The 10,604-nt window shown below is 41.9% G+C and overlaps 1 protein-coding gene across 1 annotated transcript; it reads left to right on the forward strand.

The window, feature by feature from the left end:
• The first annotated feature begins 743 nt into the window (after window positions 1–743).
• Window positions 744–6,475, forward strand: loxl5b (lysyl oxidase-like 5b). Its single transcript, XM_018677863.2, has 7 exons — window positions 744–1,839; window positions 2,319–2,427; window positions 2,875–3,012; window positions 3,237–3,393; window positions 4,659–4,754; window positions 4,901–5,016; window positions 5,365–6,475. Exons 1-7 carry the CDS (start codon window positions 942–944, stop codon window positions 5,369–5,371), a joined length of 1,521 nt encoding a protein of 506 aa, XP_018533379.1. The 5' UTR covers window positions 744–941; the 3' UTR covers window positions 5,372–6,475.
• Window positions 6,476–10,604: the final 4,129 nt, after the last annotated feature.

Here is a 10,604-nt window from a genome sequence, read left to right on the forward strand (position 1 = left end):
CACAGATTAAAAATAAAACAAAAAACTACATAAAAGATTGAAGCTCCAACATACAAGGCTTATCTGCTGATAATACAGTTGTGTTTAGAGACTAAACTTCATATGTTATATACACAAAAGTTTAAGGGGAGATATGATCGAAACTAAATGCACTTTTTTTTCGGGAGTGATACCAGATGATGAGAGGCTCCTCATTGTCTGCAGGATGTCACAAATAGATGCAGACTGCCGCCTTGTGGCGGGTGGTTAGTCCTGCATGAGGCCTTGAAGCCATGCTGACCTTTCAAGAGCTGATGCAGATGTGGATAAAGACTATCATCAGATACTTTGTGTTTATTAATCTTGATAAACGTGTCTTCAGGTACTTAAATGACATGGAGTTAAACTAAATGACACTAGTATTTAGGTTTTCTAATGGCAGTTTAACACAACAACAGCTCTCATGAAAGTGTCTTCCCTCCTCTGCACTTTAAGTGAAAGACTGATGTGAAAGTGGAATTAAAAACTAACCTTTATTTTATTTTATTTTTTTCAGCACTGGGTGGACTGGTCTTTGACAAGTGACCAGATTGAACGGTAACATTTAGATGACTTCAGTTAACACCCGTGCGTAAAGTTTACTCAGCAAACCTCCTTGTGTAAGGCTTGTGTAACAGAACCATACCACGGCAAGGGACGGGTTAAATTTTCTTGCTAGAAAGTTTGACTTTGCGCAAGTAACTGGCCTGAATTCGATAAATGAGCAGAAAAAAGTCCCAGCCCTCCTCTCCTCTCCTCTCCTCTCCTCCACTGTGTCAGTCCTCCTGAGAACTGATATGTTGTTCTGTATAAGAAGTGGAACTGAGAGCGCACTCACAAAGAAACATCTCTGCGTACGATACATGTCATAAATTGACTTCTCGTTGACTTTGTGGAGGGATCTTTTATTTAGTCTTACTGCCATGGCAAAATGGTCACTTTTATTTTTATACTTTTTCCAAGGACTTCATCCCCTCATCTTTGGCCAGCAGCAGCAGCGCCCTGGGGCCTGGCGGCACCGGATTCAGTGGCAGAACAACGGACAGGTTTACAGCTTAATGAGCACTGGATCCGAGTTCCAGGCTCCGGTTCGATCCAGAAGCCAGTCGAGGGTTTTTGTGAGCAGTAGGAGGGACGGCACCAGGAGCCAAATACCGGGAGCGCACAGAGGAGCAACGCTTGTAAGACCAGGACAGGGTGAGTCCAGACAATTCAGGACTGATCACGGTGCAGAATCGGGATCGTTCACGCCTGGACACGATGCTAGACAGTTTGTGCAGGTTAACCCGCGTGCGTCAGGGACCACCAGACAGCAGCCTGAGCGCCCTTATGGAGCGGGAGCTGCAGGTTATCCAGGCGCACGACGTTACAACCCCGAATACACCAACAGCATCAACGTCTCTGCACCGGGAAGTTTCACAGATTTCCCGGGCAGGAGAGTAGCCGTTAGTGTGGACTCTACCGCGCTGCACACCAGAGGAGGAGAACCGGGGCCCGGTGCGCAATACCAACAGTTACGCACCGTGCCACAAGCCGTGTCTGTGTCCAGGCAACCCGCGCAGACGGATCACTCCATCTCAGCGTATCCCACAACTCTGGAGAGAGAGTCCGAAGCCCCTGCTCCGTTCCCTGCGCTCACCGAGGACGTTTCAAACGAGGCGACCGCAAACGGAGAGGACATGGTTAACGACGACCCTCGAAACCCGTTTAAAAACCACAGGAATTCTGTTTTCTACAACATGTATCCCACGAGAGGGAGGCCGGGGGCCCGCACGCGCCGTCCGCCTGGCACAGGACACGGAACAAGATATTTCCAAAATGGTAAGTTAAGTGTCCTAATCACATGGAATGAGTTTTCAGCCTTAATAATTATCATGGATTTAAATGATCTTAGACTAACATGATGGTCCACTGGGTGCATCAGTTAGGATGTAAAATCTACTCAGTCTAAATTATCATCCACTGCATAGAAATTACATTTTAAATCAGCTGGGTTCATGAACATTTAAAAGACAGCCTAGTGTCTTACTTACTAAGAGAAAAAAGCTGAATGGCAAAAAGGGGAAGGAAAAAAAATCATTTGGATTGTAGATCCCAGAATGACAGCTCAGGAATGTAAAATGCTGAATTATGCCAACAAACACAAACAGCAGCTCTCATTTTCAGCCTGGACACCATCTGATTCACTGGATTGTTCTCAACATGAATAAACTGGCAACATTAAGGTCTCAGAGTTACAAAAGAAATTAAAAAAAAACAAAACAAAAAAACTGGATTGTCCCTTTAATTTCCTCTCCCAGGACTGCCAGACCTTGTGCCAGACCCGTATGCCATCCAAGCAGGTGCCTATATCCAGCGCATGCAGATGTATGCGCTCCGCTGTGCAGCCGAGGAGAACTGTCTAGCCAGGTAATCTGTGGTGCCAAAAGTGATTCACTTCTTCAGTACGCACATAGCAGCACGTAGACACTGAGGCAGACACACACACACCTACGCTACATACACCCTCAGACATGTATTTCCTGTGTTTTAACTCCTCATTCAAGGTTAATTTTTCATTTCTTGGCAGTTTTAGGACAGATTTCGATTATCTGAGCGTACCTTTTGAGTGTGTTAGGATAACTGTTCTGTTGATTGAGTTACAAAAAACTGTTTGATCTGATGATGGAGCAGTGATTCTCCAACATGATGTCCTGCCAAGACATAAATGTTCTGGATTGGTTTTCCCAAAAGCATTAAGTACAATGGAACAAACCCTCTGCGCTCCGTTACTTTTAAGAAAACTAGCCCCGGGAGCTCAGCCAGTAGCACTTTCCAAATCCAGCTTATGCCCGTTTCCCCTCTGATCCATCCAAGGTCAGCGTATGGGCCCACTGTGCGAGACATCGACTTCAGAGTCCTCCTGCGGTTCCCCCAGAAAGTGAAGAACCAAGGCACCACTGACTTCCTCCCCGTCAAGCCGAGATATCAGTGGGACTGGCACAGCTGTCACCAGTGAGTCTACACAGCCCCTGGAACTGAAATGAAAACGACCCCCTTACATCATTCGAAATGTTGTGATTAGCATGGCTCCATTCAGATCTGATATAACAGGCCAGAAAAACACCACACCCTCAGAATTCAGTTAACACAATAAAGTTGTGGCCTTAAAGGCATTCCTGAAGCCTGCCACAAGAAAAAAAAGTTCCTATTATATTCTATCTGCTCTCCACTCTCAGGCACTACCACAGCATGGACGCCTTCAGTAACTACGACCTGCTGGACGTCGTCACTGGACGTAAAGTGGCCGAGGGACACAAGGCCAGTTTCTGCCTCGAGGACACAGGCTGTGACCCCGGATTCAGGCGGCGCTATGCCTGTACATCCCATACACAGGTAACATACAGTCACAGGTGTGTAAGGTGGACGACACGTCGGCTGGGATTGATCACTGAGATCAAGATCTGTTTTACATCAGAGGCCTGTGTACAAAGGCACAATCACAAACAGCGTCAGAGACAATCGCAGACATCTTTAAATATGTACACGTTTACACGGCACTGGAAGTCTGTTCCTGCTCATTCAGGGCCGTCACACAACAAGTCGTGGTCAACAGGTATCTAAACGAAATAAAAACATTTCAGTCACTCAGCGGTTCTTAAATCTTGTAGCTTTTTCCCTCCTTATGGGTCGTCCAGGGTCCAGGTGGCCTTCCATACACAGTGTGACAGTCCTGGATCAGGAGTTGGGATACCTAGAGTTAGCTGGTCCTGAGGTCTGGTCTAGTGAACAGTAGCTTTAAATATACTGAAGCAGCGATGCAGTAAGGTTTAAGTTAAATTATTAAGTAGTCAAAAGGTTCAGGGATTTGTGGAAAAACCGAATCTTGTACAATTTTCAAAATCAATACCTCGGCAGCAGACACCCGAGATATCCTGACTTTCAGACTCTAGCACGGGTCAAGGCCCAGAAACACTGGATCCTACACCTTCTACAGCCATGTATTTTTTTTATTTAATTTTTTTAACTTTGCACTCCTCAGGGTTTCTGTTATAGTTGAAGTGCTCAAGCCTGAAATGAGATTATTGAAGTGAATCATTTTCACAGACTGACTTGACAAAGCTCATAGAGCCATAGAAGTTACATAGTCTTGTAAAATAAATGGAGAGTCCATTTAAATAGTAAATTATGAGCCTTATACACAAGCTAGAGAAGAAAAATAAGACAGTTTAGGATTTTATGTGGATTGAGTTTGTGAGCCGAAGTATGAAGCTGTGTTAATTTGACACACGTGAGCCAGCGGATAGATATCATTTAATGGGACCTAGCATGGTTTTTAAGTTTTTCTTTTTTGCAAGTCCTCCAGATCCACTTCTGAGAAATGTTTTTCTTACTAAAACTCAGATTTATGCCAATGAAGAAAAAACATCCTGAAGACATGGGAATATTTATTATATCTGTTGTCTGGGCTCTGTGATTCTGGCTTTGCGCTGGTTTCTTGTAACAGCTTTGCTTCCAAGAACTGTTTGTATAACTTAAACTCAAATCTGCTTCATTTGCAGCAGTTGTAGGAAAATCGTAGTCAAAGTCGTTGTCTAAAGAAGCTAAACCAAAGCTGTAAACCACACTGAGAGGGGATCTGGGTTGGGTTTTGTTTTCAGGGACTGAGTCCGGGATGCCACGACCTCTACGCCGCCAACATTGACTGTCAGTGGATTGACATCACAGATGTACCTCCAGGAAACTACATCTTGAAGGTAACAAATATGTCAGGTTCACTTTCTATCAACTGCTTGGCTGCAGAATATCAGCTGTTTATGGGTTTTTATTTCAAACCTAGAGATTTGTTTTACTAACCTGCCTGCAGAGCTGCTCAGACTCTTCTTACTCATCATTTTTTCAGGTTACAGTCAATCCAAATTTCCATGTTTTGGAGTCGGACTTCACCAACAACATAGTGAGATGTGATATCACTTACACAGGAATTTATGTTCAGACACGCAACTGTCGAGTAACAAGGTACTGTGAGTTTTTGTCAAACACGAACACTGCATCACAAGCTTTATTTTCATTTTCAGCACTCATTGAGACAAGTTTATAAATAATCTCTGTTTAAAGACAACCGTTAATTTCCAAATTATCTAATTTTCTCTCTAATTTTTAAACTAAATAAACCATTAAAACCCACTGGATTAGTTGAAAAATGCATTGTCACACAGCTGAAAACAGAAGTAGAGTCACATGGTTTTCTCTGGACAGAGATGTAGAAAATAAATTTAAAAAAAGGGGAAAACAGTCTGATGGCAATTGTGAAATACTGAATCAGGCCTTGTGTGTGTCTTCATTTTCATGTTTTTCTATTTTCAGAGGTTGAAGTCTTCATTTCCCTGTACTATCTATAGGAGTTTTGCAGCAAACATGTCTGCCTGTACTGTACAGCAACATCAACACAAACAAAGTGCAACTGGTAAAAAGCTGGAACTGTGCTCCTCCTGACATGGGGTCCTGTGTTGCATTTATTCATATTAAATGCAAAAGTTTACACCAATTTTGTAAATGAAACTAGTGAGATTGACAGATTTACTTGACTGTATTTCTACTTATGTGCCATGATTCATTACATTTAAAAAAAAATTACATACAAGTACTGTGTTCATATAGGTTTATTTCTTGAATGCTGGTTTATTTCTTGAAATGTGTTTTTTGTCTTTCTGCTTGGTGTTATTGTTGCATTCACATCATTAGTTGTCACAGGTTTGTTTAAAGGATGAGATATTCTCTATTTTTGTTGTTCAAATTTCATGAAAAGACCAAAACCAACAATATATTCACACACATTAACCTGTTGGTGGATCTCAGTCCCAAACCCACTGGTTTCTACTGTACAAATTTGTCACATGGTTCATTTATTTCCCCCGCAAAAAAAGTTAAAGTCCCCTCCGAAACACTTGGGCACAGCAGTTTTAAAACATGGTACTTAAACAGAAGTAAAAAGTGCATTTGTTAGCGTCTATTCTCAGCTGCAGAATTGGATGTACAAGTGAATTTGTGATGTTTTGTGATGTTTGTTTGATGTTAGCTTAAAGTAAAATAGAGTGCAAAATATAATGGAGTGTGTTATGCACCCCAACAATGCGGCACATTAATGTATTTTAGTAGTCTACAGCACAGAAATAACATCAGGCCTTGGATACACAGACGATACTTGTTAGTAGGATACATTTATTGTTGGTTTTTCATGAGCTTTATTGGAGAAAAAAATTGAATATCACCAGACTTTAATCCTTAAACCACCTGATGGTCATAAATATCTCAAATATTAAGTGTATAGTATGTTTACATAAATGTGTGCTTGTGTATAACTGAGCGAATGGAAAATGTTGATGACTGTTATGTAAAGCTGTTGATAGTGCTTGAACGTTGATGAAAACTTTATCTTATTCTGATAGATTTAATGCAATAAAATGGCGAAGAGTGAGTTTGTTGTAAAATTCCTTCCCTCTTCTTTTGAAACGATAACCACAGGCATCATTTTAATCTTGTGAAATGCCAGAGTTTTGAAACTGTTTATCTGAGTTTTATTTTTAAAATGCCAAGGACCATTAAAGAATAGAGCCTTTTCAGTTTGAAAGTTTCAGAAAACTGTGTCCAGCTTGGTAAAAGCAACTTGTTCTTACAAAGTGTCTCAGAGCTCTGCGGGACTGAATCAGTATTTCGTCCTTGTACTGTTGAATGGAGGAGCTTTTACCTTGAGTGATGTGTGCACATTGTGGCCTCAGAGACAAACAGGCCTGCAGGCAGACACTGGCGGCATGTTTACTGACAGGCTTCTGTGAAGACACAACCCGCAGGATCTTATACAGCCATGCCATATCTACTAAAACACAGCCAGAGCACCATGAATGGAAGCCTTTTCTCACTGTCCTCCTCAGTGCACGGAGAAAGGAGTGTCTCTCAGCTGCTGGCCCAGAATTCACGGCATCATTGAAGTCCGCGGAGGATTGTCTAAGATGACAGGCGTTTTTAATAGCGCTGGGATATTTTGTCTGAGTTGGAGGATTGTCACAGCCACTAGAGAGTATCCCCAGCAAGTCATCCAAAGATGTTTCTACCAAAGTCAAAAAGTGTTTGTGCAGCAAGCACTAGACTGTTTCAAACAGCAAGAGGATGGCAGGAGAACAACTAAACCTGTGAAGATTGTATTACCTCTGGAGTGGGTAGTGTCTCACCTGATTCAAAGATGTTCTTACCTTGAACAAATCACTCCATGAAAAAAAAGCTTATATATCATGAAGCACTTTTGAAAGATGTACTGGAAAATGTGCAGGCTCCAGACAATATATGCCCTATTAAATGCACAGATGTTGGGTATTTACAACGAAACAGAGCTCAGACTCAGCTTAAGAAAGCAGTGAACTGGGGATATTAAGCCCAATTGAAATGGTTTACGTTGGAAGTTGCCAAGGAGCTTCCCTGCCAGAATAGATTGTCTTTGTTATTGAAAGTGTCTGGAAAATCCCCCCCGACTCTTATTTAGTCGACTCCATTCCTGTCTGTCTAGGAATTTTTCGGGACAATATTTACAGACAATGACTATTTCAGCAAAGGATCTCTGTTAAAGTCGGGATCTGCTCCCAAACTGATGTCAAACAAGACTTAAGAGTCTATAGCTTAGTATGTTCACCATGTTAGTTTAGGTTGTTAGCATGCTAAAATTTGCTTATTAGTGCAAACAACAATATTGGAAAAAGTAAACGATGAGTTATTACAAGTTCATCATGTGGGGAACATGAATCTGTGCCTCGAATTTCACACCAATCCATCAGGAGTCATTAGGATTCATCCTCTGTGGATTACGAACAACTGCAAAATTTCATGGCAATACATCCAATAGTCGTCAGAATATTTCACTCTGGACCAAAGTGGTGGACCAACCAACCTAGAGCCACATTGCTAGTGTGGAAACAATGTTAGGTGAGCGCAGAGTGGATAAAACTTGATTTGCTCTGACAAATGTTCCCTCCATTAAAGTCAATACCAGCCATAAGAAATGAAAGGTGGTGCAGGAATTCTTTGTGTACATTTATACATTACATTAGTTGTTTTTAATTACTTTGCACCCTCTAGATATTGTTTTTTCCTCACCGTATAAGTCAGACCAACACTGCTGTCCGCAGATCCAATAAAAACTGAAGGGTTGTTGAACTGTTCTAACAAGCTGATCAGGTGATGAGTGTTTGGCTGACTCTGTTCCTCAGAACTCAGCTGGCCTTCTCCTTTTTGGACCAGCATGTCATTTTAAACATGTCATGCTGTAGAGAAGAGACAGTGACTGTTTGCTCAGCTGTGGAGCTCCACACCAACATCTGGACGAAGTCTCTCGTTAGCCTTACACAAGCACAGAGCAGCAATGGCAAAGACCTGGCACCCTTTCATTTGGCCTCAACAAATACAAATCCAGCGTACAGGTAGGTAAGGTGAGGAGGGGACGACTAGAGTTTCTGCCATACGCCTGCAGCCTACACTGGACATACTGTGGCAAGGAGAGACATTTTCCGGATGCATCTGCACGTAGGTGGGCAGTGTTTGCAGAGGTTACTCGGAGCAGGGTTTGGTATTTGCAGGTCATATTTCAACAAAGCAAGGCCCACGTGAGAGCCGGCAGGGACGTAACAGAGGAACGTGCTCAGGCTAAAGGCAGTATCTTGACAGGTTGGTTTAGGCACAGAGCAGAGAAATTCCTCAGCAGTTCTGTCATCCCGTCGAGATTAAGAACAGAGCTGAGGTCAGACATAGACCAGCGAGGGCGTGTAGGGCAGACACACTGGGCCACTTCCTCTCCCAGGGTCACTTACACAACCAGAAGACACGGCATTGTAAATTTAGAGAGTAAAAATCTGCATCAAGCTTTGAGACAAAACAGAGGAGTCATGTTCAAGTGGGATTGATGTTGAATTCTGTTTTTCTTTCAAGCTGGGTGGTATTGTGACTTGGGTGGTATTCGGAGCGATGGCTCAAAGGATTTGCTATTCTTTGATTGTTGATCCACTGTACTGTCTGTCTGTATGTGCTTCATCTCTTACTTCAAACACTTGTATTAATTTTTCTCTGAACCAATTTGTTTTGTTCACTTTAATTAATTAAATGCTGAGAGGAAGCCTCCAGTCATAATGAAAATGGCAAAAACAGTTTTTATCGTGAGCTGTGAGACACAAGGCTTTTTAGAAAAGGAATTCCTTGTGTGACTTCAGAGAGAAAACAGAAACTCCTTAATTGATTGTAAACTGGGAACTGCACTGTTGTTACTCTCAGACGCTTAGTCAGTTCCTGTTGTCTGTTTAAACTACGATTTATCGTATTTCAAGACAGCCTTCACAAAAATCTAAATCTAATTTCTTTAAGCTCTGGTGAAATATAATATACAATAACACACAAGCTACACTATATATATATATATATATACACTATATAAACAATTCTCTTCCTTTATCTCTTGTGGTCCTTGCAGTGTTTCATGTTAAGATTTAAGTCAAAAAGAAGTGAAACACTAAATTATTATATTAACATTTGTTTGGTTTTTTTTTGGCAGCTTTTTGATTTTGACTGTATAAAAATCTTGTTTAACTTCTCACCTTGCTGCAGGGAAGTACAGGTTTGTTCCAGGACTCTGTGACATTGTTGTCAGGTGTGGTTACAGGTACAACATCATATCAGTGATTTTCTTTGAAAATTAACTTCTCTGGTGGATAAATATAATTTAGACACTGTATCTAAACTACTTCAAGCTTGTCTTTGTCATTTCTTGTTACGCAGTCAACATATACGAATAAAAGTCAACATATATACTGATACCAGTGTACCTACAATTGCCTAATATTACCTGATATACTGGTGCAGCCAATTTATTAGTCAAGCTCTAATGAACACGATTTAAAAATCTATTAAAATGCCATAATACAGCTCTATGTCAGTACAAATGTACCTACTTAACTCAACATGTAACCAAAATCTGATTACTGTGTTTTTCCAGTCATTAAAACAAACCACAGTAATTGTTGTAATCAGTCAGAATTAGATGTTATTATCTGAAAGCTGTTTCTATCTCTCCCTGCCTGGCTCTGTGGTTTAGGAGGCCCATTGGATCTATTAGCACCTAGATGCTGTTCAGGATAAGGTCGCGGCCTCGGAGACAAAGACTCCGGTTGTTCACAAGCGGCAGTTTTCCATCCAGAGCTCCAAACAGATCAGGAAACAAATACTCCACCGGACAAGGATCGAACACCTGTGGTATTAACAGCATCCTTCTCATGTATTATTTTTGGGCAGATGAGACTAAAACGGGAGGTGGCGGTACTCAGAGTCGGTGTTGTTCTTGGTCTGGATCTCTGTCTGACATTCCATCATCACTCCAGTATTTACAAAGGCGGCACGGCCAGCGGCTCAGCCGGTGTGCCTTCTGTCTGACAAGATTCATAGACAGGGTTTGTGGAAAGGCCCAGGCTTGGACAGCGGGCCAAGACATGGCCTTTCTCAAAGCCCATCAGGCTTTAGGTGCTGCAGACATTATCTAACATCCAGGCCTGCGAGCTCTAAAGTGACCACCCTGA

The sequence above is a fragment of the Lates calcarifer genome, linkage group LG4 (assembly GCF_001640805.2).
Source record: "Lates calcarifer isolate ASB-BC8 linkage group LG4, TLL_Latcal_v3, whole genome shotgun sequence".
Classification (NCBI taxonomy): Eukaryota; Metazoa; Chordata; class Actinopteri; family Centropomidae; genus Lates; species Lates calcarifer.

Excerpts from the sequence above, each read along its gene's own strand:
- loxl5b (XM_018677863.2), top strand. The coding sequence starts at position 942 with ATGGCAAAATGGTCACTTTTATTTTTATACTTTTTCCAAGGACTTCAT. Across the intron at positions 1,840-2,318 it reads AACAAGATATTTCCAAAATG|GACTGCCAGACCTTGTGCCA; the intron begins GTAAGTTAAGTG and ends TTCCTCTCCCAG. Across the intron at positions 3,013-3,236 it reads GACTGGCACAGCTGTCACCA|GCACTACCACAGCATGGACG; the intron begins GTGAGTCTACAC and ends CTCCACTCTCAG.